Genomic DNA, 22,293 nt, shown 5'->3' with positions numbered 1-22,293 from the left:
TAGCTAGCTCAAAAGTCCAGCTCAAGTGAGCTATGAGCTCGGGGGTCAGCTGACAACTTTTCACCATTTGTTCTTCATGATCTCCCGAGTCATCTTATGTAGGTTTTCCTAGCTCATTGATTCCCATGCTAGCTTTAAGTCAGCTCCAATGATGTGGTCGAACATGTACCTACAAAAGAAAACATAATAAGCTAAATAATATAAGATATAATCATGTAAATATGTGGTTCATAATAATAACTTCATACATTCATAATATCATCATCATAACTATAAATATAATGTATGTAAGCTATTATCATAACTATGGTATAAAGAAAGATTAAGTTAAAGAAAATGCCCCTTAGATTATTGAGAAAGGTTGGAGATGCAAGTCCAATTTTGACGCTGAATTGGATCACATCAGTTTTTATTTAAATTTATTTGTAAATATTTATAATATTATGATATTATTTTATTCAAATTTAAATAGTTTTCTATAACTATATATGGTGTACATATATTTCTTTCTTATTTTTTAATATGTGATATATATATGTCATGCAAATTTGAAGGAATCGACTCGACTCGATATTAAATTTACTAATATTATGATATTAAATTTACATTTTTAATAAACATATCAGAACTTCAGATATCATTAGAGGAGTAATCGTTGGCACAGAATATTCCCAAATTAGACATTGTGATTAGAAAATAAAATAAACAGAGCTGAGCCCATTAAAGGTTAAAACAGAGCTGAGCCCGATATCCTTCACTACACTCTGCTGCTGCTTCTACACCCGATCCAATTGAATTACATATTATTTTCCAGAATTTGCCAACCACCCGCCACTCTCTCCGTCCCGGCCGCCGACCTCCGCATAGTTTCCTCTTTGGACACTATTTATCCTCCTGTATATTTATCCTCTACCGTTCTCTCTGACCATACAAATTTTAATTCCTAAATAAAATTGTTCGCCTTTTGATTTATTTTGCAGCTATGGATGACGACAATTCGAACGCGTTGCGGAGAATGTCGACCCGTACTCGTAAAGTGGCTCCTAAAATGGCTGCAGCACTCGGCAGTTCTGATAATCGAACCCAGGTTTTATTTCCCCTTTTGAATTTAGACATCTGTTAGTGTTTAAATTTTTGCTGTGAAATATTTGGAAATTAATTGGTTGGGGTTTCATGTTGTGGGGGGGAAAAGGCAGCTTTGGCCCGTCTCGAAGCTTTGGAGAATGATAACGCTGGGATCGAAACAGTTGAAATGAACGATGATGATGAAGCTTCTCTTGATGAAGATGATCAAGGTTTCCTTCTTTCTTTATGCGAATATCTTATTACGAAAAAGGGTATTTGATAGTTTGAAATGTTATATTTCTTTAGTCGAACGCAAGAGTATTAAACGTTTGAATTAAGATGCTAGTTCTATTTTGATACTGTATCAGAAATAGCAAATAAAAAAATCGGTCTTTTGTTTCTTGATTTGTTTTATTGGTGAAAGGAATTTTTTTTTTTTTTTTTTGATTAAGTAGACAAGTATTACATTCCCAAGGCAACTGCCGGGATTCAAATCTACACAAGGTGATACAACATGAGCATCCTTGGCCACTAAGCCAATTAATGGATTGGTGAAAGTAATAGTATTAATTAGGAAGAACTTTGTTTCAACCATTAGAATGCCTACACGAGAAAGTGAAGTTGAAAATATAAACTTTGTTCATCTTAGTAATGCTTAAGAGTATAATTTATGTTGTCAGTGTTAAACATCTTAGCCTATCCATCATTTTTGAGAGAGGGGTTTTATTCAGAGCCTTATAGATATTGAAGTTCATACCCTATAGATATACTAGCTCTTCTTAAGTGTGTGTTTCACTATAAGCAAAACCATGAAAGTCTTTTGAAAGGATATTGAACCAGATGTTATAGAATTACTAATATTCCTGTGTTCGATCTTTTTTTATTATTAAGAATCAGTTTTGTAGTCAAGTGCTTACTAAAAAGTGAACTGCATATAGCAGTTTTACAATTTTAATACACCCGTAGCACAGCGTCAGCAAAAATAAACCAACTTGCTAAACAGACATGTCATCTTCTAATCTGCAATTTTACACAATCTTCACATTAATTCTGTCCCCTGCGATCTTTCTTTAAGTCTATATCTGCTCAGTTTTTGGTTATATTAAGAAGTGCAATTAGAACCTTCTTGTCGAACCAATTGAATTCAGCGATCCAGTTGCCACCCTGCCTTGTAGTACCCCGTAGTTGAAGGACTTTCTGCCAAACCGGCTTGGTAACATCAGTATCATACTATCTTCGTTATTTTCTGCCTTGGTTTTGTTCATGTACCCTTGCTATACTTATTCCTTTTGCCAATTATTTGATGATTCTTTACAGTGAGTTTGGACTGTTAAAAAAACTACCACTAAACGTTTGAAGCTTCAAAGTATTCTGGCATTAATATGTTTCCTACCTTCATGGCCTGCTTTATTCAACCAAAACAATTTTAAAGGGCAGTATCAGTAATTATTTGAAGTTGTTAAGGAAATGTAACTATGTTTTTCTTGTTTTAGAACTTTGTTTGTTTTTTAACTTCTATTTTCAGTGTACATGCAAAAGAGATCCAAGGGCACGAAACGGAAAACACGACAGGCAAAAGCACTTGAAAATGCTAGGAAGACTCCCAGATCATTTCTTGAGCTTTTACATGAGGTAAAAGGATAGTGATGTGTCGAGTCATCCTAATTTTGCCTCGGTTTCCTGAACTAACTAATTCCTATTTTTGAAGGCAAACTTGGAATCCTTGCCTCCTCATGTTCCATCCTATCTGAGGGCAGCAGTTGGACCTCCAAGCTCTACCTCCCGCAGGCATTTTTGCAGTGTTTGCGGTTTTAGTGCAAGATATACGTGTGTGACTTGTGGTATGCGCTTTTGTTCGTGCCGGTGCCAAAATATACACAACGATACTCGATGCTGAAATTTGTTGCATGAGCGATGAGACAGGAACCAAAAGAATTCTTTTAATATTTGGTCTCATCAAATGGCAAAAAATATTCTGAGGATCATGTTGTAAACAGAAATTCCAGATGAATCTTAAGAAATTTAGGGTTTCTATGGTACTGTTTCTTGGTAGGGTTTATAAAGGGCAATAGAGAAACAAGAGGAACCATGGTATTCTGTTTCAATGCAGCAACATCATTCTGACGATGGCCAATACGAATATATATAGAAAGGGGTTAAAATCAATATTGTGCCAGATGATATTAATTATGTTATGTAAAAGTCAAATTTGTAGAAGAATTATCACCGCCCCTCATTAGGGGGTCAGTACAATCCTGTGGCAGAAGTGGTTGATTTGTCTATTGTCAGAAGGGTTTCATGGAAGATGCTTGGGGATGACAACGCAATGATATTTGGGGATCGATCGAGAGGGACTGGTAGGGCGATTATAAATTCATCTTTAACATAAAATCATATGCGTCTCTGATAGTGTTTTCCTATTATACATACGACCAGTTTTATCTGAGAAGAAGAGCTTAAATGTGTTGAATGCTGAGACTTTGAGGGTTGAGATCATCTGATATTTTATTATATACTAAACATAAAAAACGATGGAACTCGTACTAATAATCTTTCTTCTTAGGAACACAACATTGATCATGGCAAATAGTAAGCTGATTAGCAATAGTACAATTAGAACATACAACATCAAAGCATACAAACCCATAAAATCCTTGAAACCAAATCCAGGTATCGAGTAAATGGCTGAAGCCGGAGGGGGTAATACTCGATGCTTAACATCGTGGCAGATCGAGTGGGGGAGGCTGCACTGTCTGCAATTTCCCAATCCCGTTCTCAACTAGCAATGCTGTGGCCAAACCCCAAGGGAGATGACTGTCTATATGACAATGGAGCAGCCAGATTCCTGTTTTTGGACCAGTCAATAAATTACAAGGATATCAACACATGGAAGCCGTTTAATTTTGACTTGAGGAATGTACTTGGTACCATTATTTAAGTTTGGCATCTTACCTGGGTTGTCAGCCTCGAACCGGATGGCTACCCATCCACCAGGAGGTGTTCCAATGGTATTTCTCTCTGGCGGATCGATAAGGTTGAATTTGGCTGGATCGTTTTTGGGATCAAAGTTTCCAAAACCACTTCCGACAACATAGAATTGGTAGCCATGAAGATGCATAGGGTGATCTTCAACTGTGACGATATTTGTATCCTGGAAAACTATTTGTACCTTGGAACGGTACTTCAGTTTCAGGAGCTTTGTTGCCTTAACAGGTTGCCATAGACCTCGGGGCACATTACCTGAATAATCGAATTGAATGGGAGGAAAAGGTGGAAAGTCGGTGGTGAAGATACCGGGCTGACCTTGGTAGTAGGCCTGCATTAAGGAGTTCCTTCTTGGTAATACGAATGAGACATTGTTGATGCTGGCAGCAAAGCGAGTTCCGTTGGGGCCTTGGCACCGAGGGCTATTTGGATTTGTGCAGTTGATTAGTCCTAAACCCACTGTGAAAAACAAGCTCTCATCTATCTCAAGGGGAACTTTGGCTTTGGAAAGACTCCTTAGCTGTGAAGTGAATGCAGTCGCAGTAGCTGTGTCGTTGAACCCCGGTAGCTGAGGGAATATTGGTTTTAAAGACTGCCCTTTCTTTGCACTGCACGGAGCGGATTTATATTCAAGGATTGCAGTCGTGGTGGTATTGTCAAAGGGCGCATTGGCGGTGTTGTAGGCATGTGCTGCCATGTAGTAACGAGCCGGAGTCTGGTCCACCGTAAGAAGGACATCGGTTGTCTGGCCAGGAGCTATCATTATGACATTTGTCGCGAATGGCTTGGTGTAGGCAGCATCAACAGAAACAACAGTTAGTTTATGGTTAGCCACACCAAAGAACATCTCTTGATTCATAGCAGAGTTGATGATCCTCAAGAGAATCGTCTCGCCCGCCTCCACGGGAAATATCGCTGTTTCTGCATTTGTAATTGATGAGTTACTATACCATCTCCTATATCGATGCTCCTCTTTCGATTTAAATGGTAAGAACATACCTTTGCTAGAGCATCTATATAAATCCCCTGGTTGACCATTAATTGTCAATGCATCTGATACATTTGGAGCAGCTCCAGTGAAAAGTGCCAACCTTAGAACATCCATTGGATCCCTATCCCACCATTCTCCTGTTTATCATCATCATCATAGTCCATTTGAGTTATGCTATATATATATGTATATGTACAAAGATTGAAGACAAAGTGTTACCAAGAAGAATAGGAATTTCTCTCTTGGGCATAGGGAAAGGGTATGGAGAACCCAATTTAGGATATATGATGAGAGCTCCATAAACTGTGGCTCTAAGCCACCTGCTATGAGCATGCCACCACAAAGTCCCCTCCTGGTTTTGGATGGTGAATTGGTATGTGTAAGACTGCCCTGGTCGGATGGGACACTGCGTCACAAACTCGGGTCCATCGGCCCATGGATTTCGCAATTGTCGCACTCCATGCCTGATTAATAGAATGTCAGAAAAATGATACTACAAACAACAGTACATTAGTTTTGAATAGTTGTTAAAAGATTACCAGTGGAGGGTGACATTGTATCTGCCTCTGTTTATAGCTTTGATTACCAGAGTGTCCCCGTCTCGCACTTCCAACGTCGGCCCCGGGAATTGTCCGTTCACTGTAATCGTACTGTGAGTTCTGCACAGCCTCTTCACTGGTTTTGCTTCAATCTGTGTCAACAAAACAAGAAAAAAAAAAGGTAAATTTTCAACAAGAAGGGGAGTGTTATACTTGATTGAAACTATGTTTACGAAGAAGTCGTACAACAAATTCATGGAAGTGAACTGCTGCATCTGCAAAGGATGCAAGGAAAGCAAAGAAAAGAATGTGAAAGAATAAGTAAGAGCTGCATGGTTTTGCACTGAGTTTGTGATACTCCATTGCTTTGTGTTAGCCCTTTTTGAGGGATGAGGAACTGATCTGTGAGCTTGGAGTTCATGGAGAGCAGCTATTTATACTGTGGAAAACGTGGGAAAAAGACAAGAATTTAACTGTTTCATTTACATTGGATTTTTTAAAAAAAATGTTGTTGCAAAATTAGGTTTCAAGTCAACCAGAGAACTTAAAAAGTTTTATGGCAAAGTTAGTCTAACCATAAAGAGGATTTGGTGCACCCACTGTTGGACCAATATCATCTAACAAAGGGAGATTCTGCACTCTTAAATCATTACTTGTATTCTCTCGTAGTGTTATTAGGTATGAGTAAAACTCGACTCTATTTAAAAAAAATTAAAAATAATTTGACTTGACTCGAAAATTTTTCAAATAAAGATTGAATTATAAAATAAGACTCGAATAACTTCAATTTTTTAGTAATTAGTGAATTGATATATGTATATTGCATGTGAAGAAATATATATGTGCATCGTATATGGTTATAGAAAGTCGTTTAAATTAAAATCAATTAGTGTCATAATATTATAAATATTTATAGTTAAATTTAAATAAAAATCGAACAACTCGAATTTCATAAACTCAACTTAACTCAAAAAATTCCAAAATAATGTTTGAATTATAAAGTATGACTCGTCAACTAACTAACTCAAAATTCTTTTACTCAACTCAATCGAATAATCACTCGTAAGTGTTGTCATTAGTATGTACTTCCACATCTATCATTAACTTAAAATTCTTTTGATCTCAATTGAGGTTCGAAATAAAAATCATGTAAAGTTGTAATAGATTTAAGGCATAATAACAAAATTATCTATCAACGTTTGCACAAATGATCACTTTGTCCCCTATTCTTTTTTTCTGGAGCATTTTAGTCCCTCAATGTTTTATTTTACAGCAAAATATCCACTGATTGAATGGAAATCACTAGTTAACAAAAGGTCAACGCTTCATATTAACATGACAAATCCATGTGTAATGTCATGTCATCATAAATTATTTTTAAATATATTTGTACAAATGTATATGTAATTAATTACAATTATAGTTTACTTTAAAAAAAATTATTGACTTGTCACATCCGCATGGTAATTAATCGTTAGTCAACTAATAATTTTCATCCCATCAAAAGACATTTTACTCCAAAATGAAACGTTGAATGCTAAAATGCTTCATAGAAAATAACAGGGATAAAGTAATTATGTATGCAGACGTTAGGAAATAATTTTGTGATTATGCATAAATTTAGATCGTATTAATTAAAATTTGATTCTATATATAATATTTTAATCATTTCTTTGATAGAACCAAGTTTGATACCAAACCTACATGTCCTATGAAATATTGATGAGTTTTAGAGATCGAAACACATGGTGAATACGTTTTGTCAGTTATATTCTCTCTAGTTATTAATAGAACAATTTATGATCTTGGCAGATAATGTGAACCAATCATTTTCCCACCTGACCAATTAACATCTATTTACTTTCATCGGCTATGAATCTCTGATTACTAGGTAGCAAAGGGCAGCTAGGATGGAGTTGAATTTCTGTTTCGATTTGGTAGAGGAAGATTAAATTATGCTTTCAGTCCCTCTATTATGTTTAAATTTGGAATTTGGTCCTTTTGCTTTGTTTCGTCATACTTTGTATGTAACAAATTTGGTGCCATTTGATAAATTGAGAGAGTTAAGTGCTGAAAAATTATATACTGAAAATTAATTTTTGAATTCAAATTATAAATATATTTAGCATTCTACTTAAAATTAAATACTGGTTATAATTAGATTGTTTGATAACGTGTATTTTAAATGATTATATAATTAAAAGAAACAAAAATAAAAGAGTGTTGAAAATATTCTTCATTAATTGATAAGTAAATACTTATTTACTCAAGAATTTTTATACTATTTCATTGAAGCATATAATTTTAATTTTAGATTGTGAATCTCCGATTAATTGATTAAATAATTAACTAATTATATTATAAAAAATCAAATTATGTCGTATTAAAATTCAAGGACTAAATTTAAAATTTCAACATAATATCGGGATTCGACCATGAAAAAGGAAGAGGTGTAATGTTGGGGTTAGGTTGAGTATTTTATTTTATTTTTGTGAAGAATGCTTGAAAGAAACAAACCGAAGTCCCATATTTGAAGTTAAGTTAGAAGCTCAAAAGGATCCAATAGATAAGACCCCTCATAAAGTAACAATAACCAAAGTTTCCAATTGATCCTCTAGAGACAGAAAACTGACAATTTTTGGTTTGACTGAACCAACATCTTTTTATTAAGTATTACATCATATTTAAATATTGAGATTCGAATCTATACAAGATGGATCAATATAAATATAATTCGTTACTCGATCAATTAATGAATCTCAAACTGATATTTTCTTTAACCATTGAATAGAGTCTTACTCTGGTGCTTAAACTAAATGAAGTCTTAGTGCAGAGTTCATCAAATTCTTCATGTCATGAATGCAGTCTTTTAACAAGGAAACTCTGCCCTTGATTAGCGGCAGCAGGGCCAACTAATAGGGAAGCATTTTGAACGATTGTTAAGGACTCTAAAAATGTCCGAAACGACTCTTATCGACGTACGCTTTGCATCAGATAAAATGAATGAACAAGATGTACTTCTGATAAAAAAAAATCAATAAATCTGCATCAGGTTAATTAGCATAAAATTCAGGGCAATCATGTAAACATCAAACAGAAGGGTTAGTTTTCTTCAATAATCAAATATATTATGTATTTAATATTGAAACGAAGCAGGTAATATCAATGCAAGTGCCCAAAACTTGGGACTTTATCAAGTAGGTAGCCTGCCTACTGACTTGGGGTTAAAAAAATGAACAATTACCATATATTTTTTTCATACAAAATATATATTGTATATTAATTAGGTAAATTCGTTATTTTTTTCATAATAATAGAGTTTAAACATGCTAAACCTGCAGTTGGTGGTGCAATCAGACTAATTTATTCCATACACAATGTCTATTTTTAGGGTCAATTACAAATTTACTCATCGAATTTTTTTTTCTCCTATTTCACTTGTTGTACTTTCGAGTTTTTCAATTTACTAACTAAACTTTATACATTGAACAGTTTTGGTCACTTTCTATTATTTTCTATGACATGACATTTTTTAATATTATTAAATATAAAAAGAATCTAAAATAAATAATAAAATAATATTTACTTATTATTAAATTTAAAAATATTTAAAATACTCATTGTCGCTTGTCGTCACTGTCGACCATCGTTGCTTTCAAAATCGACGGTTTTTCACCGGAAAATATCCCAAAGCCCGTAAATCGCGATTGGAATGTTTCAATTTCCTTACTTCTATCTCGTATTCGTGGACTTCGGAGCACGTTCCGACAAAGTGGAGGCCAAATTCGAATTCAAGGGACCGAAACAAAGCGACCGGTGAAATCTGAGATCGAAGGGCCATCATCTACGACATTTGGTGATGGCGTCTGGGTGACGATGAATAGCTTGAAATTGCGTATAAGGAGACCACCGTACCTACCTGTTAGAGAACAACTTTTTCTAACGATTGGAATCGACATGTAGCGGGAGGAAATTAAGAAGCAAAGGCAAAAACCTAATTTTGTGGTGCTGGAAGTGATTATACAGAGGGAGCTGCCTGTCACTCTAGAGAACTAATTGAAGAGGTGGTTTGTTTCACTAAAGCTAAAGCCTTTTATTTACATGTTTGAACTTCAAGGCCGTGAAAAATCTTATTTTAGGGTCTGTTTGTTTGGTTGTAATTGGTTTTCTGAAAATTGAACTGTGAAAAATGAATTACTGGAATTTGAATTCTGGAAAATGAATTACATTTCTGGAAAACGTTTTATGGAAAATATTTTCCGTAAAATTAATTACATTTTTCTGAAAAACATATGGAAAATGTTTTACGATGTTGTTTAAACATTTTTTTCCAATAGTTGATGAGTTTTTTTAAAATTTATTTATTACAAATATTAAATACAATAAATAATAGAGAAAATCGCCTCAGTGACAAAAAATGCCTTATAATATACGATTTTAACCAACTTTTTTTGGATTTGCCAAAATGACCAACAAAATCGCAACGCGAAATAAAAATCGCAACGCGATCCCCAGAATCGCAAATCAGTTTCCAAAATCGCAACGCGATTCTTGACAATCGCAATGCGATAGTACAAATTCGCATTGCGATTTTACAGAATCGCAACGCGAATATGAAAATCGCAACGCGAACACATAAATCGCAACGCGTATCCGTAAATCGCAACGTGTATCCGTAAATCGCAACGCGTATCCGTAAATCGCAATGCGTATCCGTATATCGCAACGCGTATCCGTAAATCGCAACGATAATCAGTAAATCGCAACGCGTATCCGTAAATCGCAACGCGATTTTTAAAGCGCCATTATAATCGCTACGCGTATTTTTATTTTCAAATTACAAAAACGAATATTAAGACAAAATCCCGTAATCGCAACTCATAACCTAAAACCTAAAATCACAACTCAGTCCCATCTCCATCTCTCACTCTCTACGGCGAAATCTGTCCCCATCTCCGAAGATTTCCGTCCCCATCTCCGCGAAATCCCTCACAACCATTCACGGTCAGAAATCCCTCACAATATTCAGAAATGGAAAATCAACCTCCGAGGGTTAGTTTTTTTAATTATTTTTATTTTGAAATTTTTGCATTATTATAGGTTTTTTATATTGAAACTGATGATATGTTTACTGGTCATTTCAATAATAGATTAACCATTTCACTTAGATTTCATTTCGCGTTACGATTCTCTCGTTGCGATTTTCATTTCGCGTTGCTATTCTCTCGTTGCGATTTTCAAGTTAGTATTTGTCTTTGTCTTTGTTCTGTCTTTTGGTTGAAGTAATGCAATCCATTCAAGTTTCAATTTGCAGAAGAGTCGCAACGAGATAAATGAAAATCGCAACGTGAAAATGACTATCTGCAACGAGAAAAATGAAAATCGCAACGAGAGAATCACAACGCGAAATGAAAATCGCAACGAGAGAATCGCAACGCGAAACCAAAATCGCATTGCGATTTTCATTTCGCGTTGCGATTCTCTCGTTGCGATTTTCATTTCGCGTTGCGATTCTCTCGTTGCGATTTTCATTTCTCTCGTTGCGACAGTCATTCTCTCATTGCGATTTTCATTTCAACCAAAAGACAAAACAGTGTTGCAAATTTTAGTTTCAAGAATAAACTACTACTTTTTATGTTTATTGTTTTTGGTATATCTTCACAGTGTAGTTTTTGGTATATCTAACTTGGTATGTTTATTGTTTTTGTAGAAATTTTTTTCGGCTTCATTGACATTAAGGAATAAAGTTAGCCTAGCCACTACAATTGCTTCGAAGCTTTCACCTGCACAAAGACAATTATTTGAGGAAACCTGCTTCGGGCCATGGCTGAGAGTACAGCATCCGGGTGGAGATGCTAATTTGACCCATTTGTGGCTTCAGACCATGACATCAAATCTACCCGACAGTATACAACGTGGTGAGGAAGAGATATGGTTTCATTTTCCATCAGCGTATACTTGTTTTGGGCGGAAGGAGTTCTGCTTAATCACTGGTCTACGATTCGGACACGATGATGTAGGCCGGTACACTCGTCATATCGCCCGCCCATCATGGTTATCCCGGGTGTTTCCGGATGAGTCAATGGAGAAGCCGAACCTACACGTCGACGACCTGAAGAAATTGTTTAATAAGAAAGCTGGTTTCACTCGGATGGATGACGTCGATGTTGTCCGAGTATGCCTTCTACTACTTGTGTATGCCGGCTTTTTAGGCAGAGAGGCCAGACAACCTATTCCTCGGGAGCTAATAATATTGGTAGAGGACCTGAATGCATGGAATCTGTTTCCGTGGGGTTCGTATATATGGAAAGCTACCTGGACTAAGTTGTCTACTGCCTTTGATGACCGCAAAAGTTTGCGTGGCGATGGGTCGAAATACACTTTGTCAGGCTTTGTTTGAGCCTTTAAGGTAAGAATTTCTATATAATGTTTCTAAAATTATAATTAATTATTTAACAATTACTAATTTTGTTATTATATTGTTTGTAGATTTGGATATTCGAGGCTTTCCCCAGCATGCGTACATATGCAATAAAAACGTCAAATGATATTCCCAGGGCTATTTCCTGGAAGAGGAAAAATCTGTTGGATTGGGAAGACTTAATACCATATGCGACAATAAATAATGTAAGTTAACACAAATACTTTCATATAATATATAAACAAGTTATTAATAGTAGACGTTTAACTTTGTTTGAGTTTTTATATTGTTAGGAGGCCAACATTCCATTACAAAGACTGACACCCACGGAGGAAGAGCTTGCCACTGATTGGTGGCAAGCTAGTCATAGTTTTTTTGATGGAATGGATGATGAGCATCATCCACTTCCTCCAATTCGAGAGCCATCACCTCACCCAGAGCCATCACCCGATCGACCCGACTATACACCTCTAGAACGAGAGCCATCACCTATCCCGTCACATCATCGAGCCTCTTCTCCACCATCACCTCATGATAGGCGACCGGTAAAGAGGCCACGACATTTATCTCCTTGTTCTCCACCTCCACGGGATGAGTTACGTGATGAGGTCAATGCCTTGCGTGAGGAGATCGGTACTCTACGCGATAACGATGGTGCATGGCGTGTGGAGGTGTCAACTTTACGTGGTGAGGTTGCCGCTCTACGTGAGATGATAGTATCGTTGCAGAATGAGGTTCATACTCTACGCAACGAGGTAAGTTTAAGATTTTCCATATTTAACTTAATGATAAATTTACTCGTAATTTCACTTAGATTAGCCATTTCACTTAGATTGCTTAGTAAATTTATTCGGTTGCTGCCAATTCTGCTAAACTGTGTATTCTTTAACACTGTGAAATAGTCTTTGTCTTTGTTTTGTCTTTTGGTTGAAAGTAAATTTGTTCGGTTGCTGCCAATTCTGCTAAACTGTGTATTCTTTAACACTGTGAAATAGTATTTGTCTTTGTTTTCTTTTGGTTGAAAGTAAATTTGTTCGGTTGCTGCCAATTCTGCTAAACTGTGTATTCTTTAACACTGTGAAATAGTATTTGTCTTTGTTTTGTCTTTTGGTTGAAAGTAAATTTGTTCGGTTGCTGCCAATTCTGCTAAACTAATACCCTGAAGTCAGTATTTGTCTTTGTTTTGTCTATTGGTTGAAGTAATGCAATCCATTCAAGTTTCAATTTGCAGAAGAAGAAATAGTTTACTTTCGCAACACGAAACTTAAAATCGCAACAAGAGAATCGCAACGCGAAATGAAAATCGCAACGACAGAATCGCAACGCGAAACCAAAATCGCAACGACAAAATCGCAACGCGAAACCAAAATCGCATTGCGATTTTCATTTCGCGTTGCGATTCTCTCGTTGCGATTTTCATTTCGCATTGCGATTCTGTCGTTGCGATTTTCATTTCGCGTTGCGATTTTGGTTCTCGTTGCGATTCTCATTTCGCGTTGCGATTTTAAGTTTCGTGTTGCGAAAGTAAACTATTCTTCTTCTGCAAATTGAAACTTGAATGGATTGCATTACTTCAACCAATAGACAAAACAAAGACAAATACTAACTTCAGGGTATTAGTTTGAAACATATTTTTCTTTGTTATCTGATGCATTTTGTGAACTATGATAGAATAATGACTTGGGTGAATACAATGCAAGTTTGAAACATATTTGTCTTTGTTTTCACTGTTTAAATATCATGTCTGTTTATTTACTGATTTTTGTATTTAATTATTTAGCGGCCCGATAGAGTGGATGCTTTACGTCGGGTTATGCTTGCACGATGGAGTTCACGCATCAGACAGCGTGCACGTGCTATTAAGTCTCCGTACACCCCAATAGTGCGAAGACACCGCAAGAAGAAGCCCGACTCGCCTGTCATCCCTCAAGAGTCCACTCCTATCGTTGAAGAGGCCCCCCCTATCATTCCTCGAGAGTCCCCTCCCACCGTTCAAGAGGCCACTGTCATCATTGAAGAGGTCCCTCCCACCATTCAAGAGCCCGATTCACATGGCGTCATATGTAGGCTTCTTGAGAAACCCTCTGACGTGCCGGACATGATGGATTCAAGTTGGCTCTCGTATGAGTTACCGGCCAGTACCATACCGGTATCTGAAGAGGAGAGGAAAGAACTACCGGACACAATTCTGGATAACACCCTTTGGGCTAAGACCGCAGTTGATTTTTATCTACATGAGCTGAGCCAGGGGTGTTTCACTGACATATGCAAGCTCACCGATGATATCTATTTGTTGCTTGATCGGTCTTGGTGGGGCGTATTATTAGGTGTCGAAGACAATGGCTATTTCGATGGGGGGGTAAGTCTTATATTTTTCTTATATTTCAATTTGATTAATTTTTTTTTTAATTTATGTAAGTCACTAATATATGTCTTTTTTTGTAAAACAGCATATCGATGCGTGGGTGACACGTCTTCTAATAATAAGAAAACTTAAGAAAAATAAAAATATACGATATACAATTATGCTGACGTCTTTTAACGCCGTTCACTTGAAGAATGCACGAGATGAATCATTTGATTTGGGCAATGGACAAGCTAAACTTTATCCTGCATGGTGGGAGGTCGATAAGGTTAGTATTTATTTTAGATTGAGTTTAAAGGTTTTATGAAATAAGTGCGCAAATGAATGAATTATTACTTATGATTGCAGGTGTTTATCCCTGTTTTGGAACGTAAACATTGGATTCTCGTCGAGCTTCAGCTCCCATCCCTTAAGACAATAGTGTATGACAGCATGATAAATTACATATCATTGGCTGATTTAAGAGATATTATTAAGGGATGGAGCTCTCATTTGGCTAAATTCTTGGATGCGATCAATTATTGGACTCGTTCTGGAAACAAGAAGCCAAAGAAGGTCAATATTACAGTTATTAGAGACGAGACCGCGCCACAACAAACGGGAGGAGCCAGAGGAGATTGTGGTCCTCTCGTATGCTTGGCGTTGGAGCGTTTGACGACGGGAAGCACCAAGTATCTACCTCCCACCGATAGAGATAGAGCTGCAGTAGGCTTGTGGTTTCGGCATTATATGGCTAAATCGATATATACGAGACGCTGCCTACCTGCATCTGCGTTATAAGAATGTCCATAAACAATTGGTAAGTTTATAGACTTTTGGTTTGAAAATGTTTGGTTAAGTACCTAGAATAGAATAATTTGCTGTTTGTAGGTTTTAGATGTGTATAAAGTGTTGTTTGAGCAAATGTTTGGTTTCTGCAGGTTAATCTCAGAAGTGAACTGCGTGAAAATGATGTATGGCTGCAAAAGTTGATTCAATAGTTTAATTGATTGTTTTTTGATTGTTTAATTGATTTGTAAAAGTTGATTCAATAGTAAATGATTGGAAATAAGAATTATTGCTTATTTTTTGATTGTTTAATTGATTTGTAAAAGATGATTTGTAAAAGTTGATTTGTGTAATTGATGCGAACATAATTCTTATTTGTGCTTGTTTAATTGATTGAAATGTAATGGTTGATTTTGTTGATTTCAATCTGCATTATGTTGAAATGAAAATCGCAATGCGAAATGAAAATCGCAACGAGAGAATCGCAATGCGGAAATGAAAATCGCAACGAGAGAATCGCAATGTGATTTTCATTTCGCATTGCGATTTTCATTTCCGCATTGCGATTCTCTCGTTGCGATTTTCATTTCGCATTGCGATTTTCATTTCGCATTGCGATTCTCTCGTTGCGATTTTCATTTCGCATTGCGATTTTCATTTCCGCATTGCGATTCTCTCATTGCGATTTTCATTTCGCATTGCGATTTTCATTTCGCATTGCGATTTTCATTTCCGCATTGCGATTTTCTTGTTGGGATTTTCATTTCGCATTGCGATTCTCTCGTTGCGATTGTAATTTCCGTGTTGCGATAGTCAATGCATGCCTAATAAGTGATAACAACTGAATAACAAGAGTTGGTTTAGTCAAAATGGTTGGCCTGAGTCATTAATTCAACTGAAAATGTTAAAAGTTCACACATAAAATCCACATAATACAACGTTTGCATTTAAAAATCACCTAAGTTAACAGTCCCAAAAGGTGAAGCCAATTGTGATTGGGATTTTAAAGATGATTGCCTTTTGCTTGACACCATATGAGCTTTGGATTTTGATGAGGATCCATATTTTGGTAGAGGAAAAGATGATTTTGATGGCACTGGTGATCCACATGTCAACCTTGTATGACCACTTTCCTTGCACCGACTACATATCGATCTCTTCTTCTCTTCACCCTTAGACGTATACGATCGTGACTTTTTGGTCGGCCAGGTAGCCTTCTGTCCATGGCTGGTGGCAAAACTGTTTGTAAGTCATCTGGTATGTCCCACTCAGAAGGATGTGGAATAGGGTAGACAATCTCGGCATAAGTCTGTCGATAAACTTCTGTAGTGTAGCAATCCATAGCGTATGCGCTTGAATCATCTTGGTTTAGATGAAGAGCAACTTTTATAACATGGCCACACGGATAACCAGATGTTTGCCATTTCATACAACTACACGTCTTTGCATTTAGATCGACTAGCCCATTTAAGTTATTATCCAGTACTTGAAACAAAGTGTTTGAACATGGTTCAACTCTCCATGACGTTGACTTCACAACACGTTTCGTTATCTTTTTTTCAGTCCATGGTGTACACGATGTTCCAATGTTCCTGTAAATTTAAATAAACAATACTTAGTAAAATATATAAATATGATAAGTTACGAATTCAAAGAAATAATACCTGCATGGTTTCTTTTCTTGTAGTACCACTGTTGAATAGAGGCTCGAAAAAACTCCATTAACATAGTAATGGGTAATTTCCGGGAATGACGACTTAGAGCGTTGATTGATTCTGCACTATTAGACGTCATGAAACCATATCTTGCTCCAAGTTGATGTACTCTTGACCATCTTTCAAACCCGACATCATCTAGTGTTTGAGCACACTGAGGCAAAACACGTCTTAAACAATTTATATGCTTATTGAAATCCACTTCCCGATAAGCTTTTACAGCCTTCCAGTATGTCCATTTGTGCTTTTTTATACCAGCAGACCTTGATTTTAGATTTCTATATAAATGAACACCACAAAGTCCATGAAAAGCATCTGGGAAACACCTTCTAACAGCGTTGTCAATTGAGTTTACCCTATCGGATATGATTGTCAGATTGCTAATAGGACCTATGCAATCCCTAAGATGCCCCATAAACCATGTCCATGAATCAGAGGTTTCAGATTTGCCAACCCGTAAGCTATTGGCAATATCCCATTGTTAGCATCCATGGCTACTGCTAATAAGTTTACTCCAAGGTATCGACCTTTCAAATGTGCTCCGTCAACTATAATAACTGGGCGCATGCAAGTAATAAACGAACGAATCTACAAAATAATATACACAAGAATATAATCATTTAAATGTGAAATGCATGTAACTAACAAAAATGAGTCAACAAAATTATATTGATTTACTAACCGTAGCACCAATGGCGATAAACAGCAACTCAAGTGTCCATCTCTATCTGTTTTGATATGAGTTACCGACCCAGGATTTTTCAGCTTTAAATTGTGACAATAAGCCGGCAGTTGGGCAAACAATGCTTCTGGCGACCCCCTCAACAATTCCAAGGCATAACATTTGGCTCTCCAAGCTTGAGAATATGATATACTAATCTTGAATCGAGCATTCATGTCAGTCATAATTTCATGTCCCCGATATACCCTGCCATTCAAAAACATTAACTCAGCCAGAAAACCACCCAACACCTTTTTGTTTGCCTGTCTATGGTGAGGAAAAACTTGGGTTCTTGAACATGTATGTTTATCAATAAAAGTCCTAACTTGAAACATTTCGCAATCTTTTATTCTCTTTGCAATCATACGCCACGTACAGTTTTTGTCAATCATACACCTTGTTTCGAAACGATCTTTGCTTGATTTGTTAACTTTTAGTTGATAGCCATCTTCCACACATTTCGTATACAAAGCTATCTTCAAGTCTTCCTTTGTATCAAAACAATCATCTTTCTTGATACGAATAACTTTTGTGTAACAATCAACTGCTTTCTTTACCAACTCTTCTTCCGGTATCTGAAGTAATTCTGGCATATTCCAGTTATACGCCCGTGGCATTTTCTTTTCTTCGGGGACTTTTTCTTCTTCTTTTTCTTCTTCAGGATTATATGAATTACAGAATGGATGTTCAACATGTTCATTCACAGTCGTAACTTCCTCCTCATTATCATCAACAATACATTCTTCGACAACGGCTGTTTCATCATCAAAATTCGGGTATTAACCAATATCAAAATCATTACACGCAGGGTCTGTTTCTTCTTCTGAAACATCATCAAAATCCGTGTATTGACCAATATCAAAGTCCGGATATTGACCAAGACCAAATTTCGAATACTGACTAGTACTCACAATTTTTTCTGTTGGCTCATCATCGTCTAACTGGTCAATACGAAAACCGGAATTTGGTGCTGAAAGTTGATTGGGATTTGGATTAGAGAAAGGTTGTGGGTTTTGAGAAAAACTTAGTTGATTACTACCCGCTACTGACCCAACAATACTACTTCTAGGTTCAACAACATACAATGTAACATCATCTTGTGAAACACTAATGTAAGCAATGAATCGTTCAACATCTTCATTGTCGGTTAACAAATAAACTTTACCATTTCTCTGATAAGATAGCCTAAATCCACTTAGGGGCTCTAAATTCAATTTATTTGAAACACGTAGCATTAGAGTTTCATAAGTTAACTTTTGTAAAGACAATTTTAGTTGAAGATTCATGGGTAAAGGCATATATTGTAAAACACCATGAACATTATCCCATGACCCTCCAAAACACAAATCTATCCAAACATGATCAACATTAGATGATTTCATGGTTGTAAATTAATTTACTAAACAGACGAGCTGCGAAACTAAAACCTGTTGCCGGATTGGGAAGGATGTCGTTGGATATAGGAACGGATGTCGCCGGAGAGAGTGATAGATGGAGATGGAATGAGTTGCGATTTAGGGATTTAGTTTATGATTTGCTGCTGTTGCGTAGTTATATACCCAAAATTTCAGTGTTGTGATTTACAGATTCTCGTTGCGATTTACGGATTATCGTTGCGATTTACAGATTCTCGTTGCGATTTACTGATTATCGTTGCGATTTACGGATACGCGTTGCGATATACGGATACGCATTGCGATTTACGGATACGCGTTGCGATTTACGGATACACGTTGCGATTTACGGATACGCGTTGCGATTTATGTGTTCGCGTTGCGATTTTCATATTCGCGTTGCGATTCTGTAAAATCGCAATGCGAATTTGTACTATCGCATTGCGATTGTCAAGAATCGCGTTGCGATTTTGGAAACTGGTTTGCGATTCTGGGGATCGCGTTGCGATTTTTATTTCGCGTTGCGATTTTGTTGGTCATTTTGGCAAATCCAAAAAAAGTTGGTTAAAATCGTATATTATAAGGCATTTTTGGTCACTGAGGCGATTTTCTCTAAATAATATTATTTATCATAAAACTTAATTATTATTATTTTTAAAATATTAAAATAATTTATTTATTATTAAATATTATTTTTATAATTTTATTAATAAAAATATTAATATTAGTATATTTTATTGAAATAAAAATATTATAAATTATATTAATTATTTATTAAAGTAATTGTTTTATATTATATTTTAAAAATATTAATTATTATATTTTAAATATTTTTATTAAAATATTATTAGATTATTATATTAATATTAAATATATAAATAAAATTATTCATTATTAATAATTTAATAATATTATTCTATGAAATTAATAAATAATGTAAATTTTATTAATAATTTATATTATTAAAATAAAAATACAATATCTTATATTATTATAATATAATTGATTATTTTATTATAATATTAGAAATATAATATTATTAGAAATATTAATAAATATATTTTTAATAAATAATATTTTGATTAAAATGATATTAAAATATTTTATTAATATTAAATTCATAAAATAAAATTATTTAGAGTATTTATTCTTTGAAGTGAAAAGTTAGGAAAATGACTTACGGAAAATCAGACCGTAAGTCATTTTCCAGAAAACACAAAGGAAATTTTGTTCACCAGGAAAATGTTTTACGTTGACCAACCAGTTTTACTCCAACCAAACACTGAAAAACATTTTTCGAAAAACGAATTACGTGAAACAAACAAGGAAAAACATTTTCCGAAAAACAAATTACGTAAAATAAACACGGAAAAGATTTTCCAAAAAACAAATTGCGTGAAACAAACACGAGATTTCGAGAAAAATCAATTCTGTAATTCATTTTACAACAAACAAACAGACCCTTAGATTCAATCAAACTTCTTATGGACTGGTCGCACATCGGTGCTTGTATCGAGTGCTACTCCGCTTACTCCACTTCTCCTCGCTCGGTTGCATGAAAGCTATGGCCAAGCCCCAAGTCGGCGATGGGGGGATAACTTAGAAAGTTATAGCGAACAATGGACGGCGAATGGATTTAATTTTATATTTTAAATTGTTTTTATATTGAATAATAATAATAATAAATCTTATGACATACCATTATAATAATAAAATAACTTAGAGTGATCAAAACAAGAATAATTTGAAAGTTAGTGAGTAAATTAAAAAAATTGAAAATATAATGAGTGAAATATAAGAGAGTAAAATTATATGAGTATATTTGTAATTTACCCTTATTTGTATTAATGGGGTGTTAGGACTGGCGTCATGGCATTGACAAAAGAAAGCAAGAGTCCAATGCCAATGCTACTCTTCCTACTTTTCTTCCAAATGGAAGAGCGGTGTTTTCAACCCTCTTTATTTAAATAATTTATTGGGTAAAGTACATCAATAGTTCTCGACTATAATACACTGCTATGTTAAGTCTATTGATTATTAAAATTTATAAAATGATTATTCGACTATAGGATATTATTTTGTTGAGTCTCAGACTATTAAAAGTTACAAAATAATCAACTGACTATTCATATGTCCCAAATTCATCCTTTTCTATTAACAAATTGAAGGACGTTTGAGTTGGACATTAACATGTTGACTAAGATATAATAAAATTTGATCTCAAAACAGTTTGACATGTATTTTGTGGATCGACTCTCCATTTACATTAAGTCATCGAGCTAGTGCTTGAAACATTTTGTATTCGAGCTAATGCTTGAGAGCAACGATGATACTAGTAGACATTATTAAAATATGATTTTATTATATCTTAGTCAGCAGGTTAAGGTACAACTCAGACAATCTAAAATTGTTTTAACAGAAAAGACCTAGTTTGTGACATATGAATAGTTATATTATCATTTTGTAACTTTTAATAGTCAGAAATTCAATAAAACAACATCCTATAATCGGGAGATCATTTTGTAACCTTTAATAGTTCGAGACTTCACAAAGCAACATCCTATAATTAGAAACCATTTTATAACCTTTATAATCGGGAGAATCTGCAACATAACACCTTATAATCAAAGGGCCATTTATATCCTTTGTCCTAATTTCTTTCACTTGTTTGAGAAAACATTGTTACTTAAATAAGTAAATTTTTACGGCCTATTTCCCATCTACAATATTACACAATGCATGCTAAAATAATATGCAATTAACTTTTATATTTTTATTAATTATATCATTATTTAATTCACAGAGTCATTTCACTATACTACAATGACAGAACTTTAACATACATAAAATTATCAAGAGTCTTATAGCTTTTATCCAACGACTTGTGATAAATATTTTATCTGCATAGATATTTGTGATCCTTTCAAATTTTATCCATTCATTTAGTTCGATCTCTTTTGTTTTAATGTTCTATTGTAAACCATATTATAAAAATGATTATTACACGAAGTGATAATTAAATTACTCATCATAGATAAATGATCCTTGACTATATTTTATTTTTCATAAACCATATAAGAAACATTTTGCCCTTTTTGACGTAAATAATTTTGATATATCAAAGCATGAAAATTACGTAAGTAGTTCTACATTTACTCGTGATTGAGTTAAATGTATTTTGAGCATCACATATTCACAAGTGGGTTTAATCTATAAATAAATTTAAAATGAATTCAGTTCAATATGTTGTCAATCTAAACCAATACATATATGTCTCTATTCATGAGTTAATGTGCTTTGATAAGTAAGACAAGTTATCTTTTATTCTA

At 35.0% G+C, this 22,293-nt stretch overlaps 2 protein-coding genes across 2 annotated transcripts; one reads left to right on the top strand and one right to left on the bottom strand.

The window, feature by feature from the left end:
* Positions 1–793: 793 nt before the first annotated feature.
* On the top strand, positions 794–3,150 carry LOC120206311 (SWR1 complex subunit 6-like). Its single transcript, XM_039205999.1, has 6 exons — positions 794–896; positions 981–1,087; positions 1,193–1,295; positions 2,591–2,697; positions 2,774–2,979; positions 3,072–3,150. Exons 2-5 carry the CDS (start codon positions 983–985, stop codon positions 2,960–2,962), a joined length of 504 nt encoding a protein of 167 aa, XP_039061930.1. The 5' UTR covers positions 794–896; positions 981–982; the 3' UTR covers positions 2,963–2,979; positions 3,072–3,150.
* A 477-nt stretch (positions 3,151–3,627) lies between these two features.
* On the bottom strand, positions 3,628–5,970 carry LOC120206310 (laccase-3-like). Its single transcript, XM_039205998.1, has 6 exons — positions 5,827–5,970; positions 5,581–5,732; positions 5,261–5,505; positions 5,050–5,178; positions 4,018–4,971; positions 3,628–3,910 (listed from the first exon to the last, which is right to left on the bottom strand). Exons 1-6 carry the CDS (start codon positions 5,941–5,943, stop codon positions 3,780–3,782), a joined length of 1,728 nt encoding a protein of 575 aa, XP_039061929.1. The 5' UTR covers positions 5,944–5,970; the 3' UTR covers positions 3,628–3,779.
* Between the last annotated feature and the right edge of the window lie 16,323 nt (positions 5,971–22,293).

Source organism: Hibiscus syriacus, unplaced genomic scaffold (genome assembly GCF_006381635.1).
Source record: "Hibiscus syriacus cultivar Baekdansim isolate YM2019G1 unplaced genomic scaffold, ASM638163v2 tig00013680_pilon, whole genome shotgun sequence".
Lineage (NCBI taxonomy): Eukaryota > Viridiplantae > Streptophyta > Magnoliopsida > Malvales > Malvaceae > Hibiscus > Hibiscus syriacus.
The sequence above is the reverse complement of the archived record's forward strand: the minus strand, read 5'-3'. Positions and strand labels throughout refer to the sequence as shown.

Coding starts and splice junctions, on each gene's coding strand:
- LOC120206311 (XM_039205999.1), top strand. CDS start 983: ATGGATGACGACAATTCGAACGCGTTGCGGAGAATGTCGACCCGTACT. Junction 1,088..1,192: donor GTTCTGATAATCGAACCCAG/GTTTTATTTCCC, acceptor GGGGGGGAAAAG/GCAGCTTTGGCCCGTCTCGA. Junction 2,698..2,773: donor TTCTTGAGCTTTTACATGAG/GTAAAAGGATAG, acceptor CTATTTTTGAAG/GCAAACTTGGAATCCTTGCC.
- LOC120206310 (XM_039205998.1), bottom strand. CDS start 5,943: ATGGAGTATCACAAACTCAGTGCAAAACCATGCAGCTCTTACTTATTC. Junction 5,179..5,260: donor AGAAATTCCTATTCTTCTTG/GTAACACTTTGT, acceptor GATGATAAACAG/GAGAATGGTGGGATAGGGAT. Junction 4,972..5,049: donor ATATAGATGCTCTAGCAAAG/GTATGTTCTTAC, acceptor TTACAAATGCAG/AAACAGCGATATTTCCCGTG.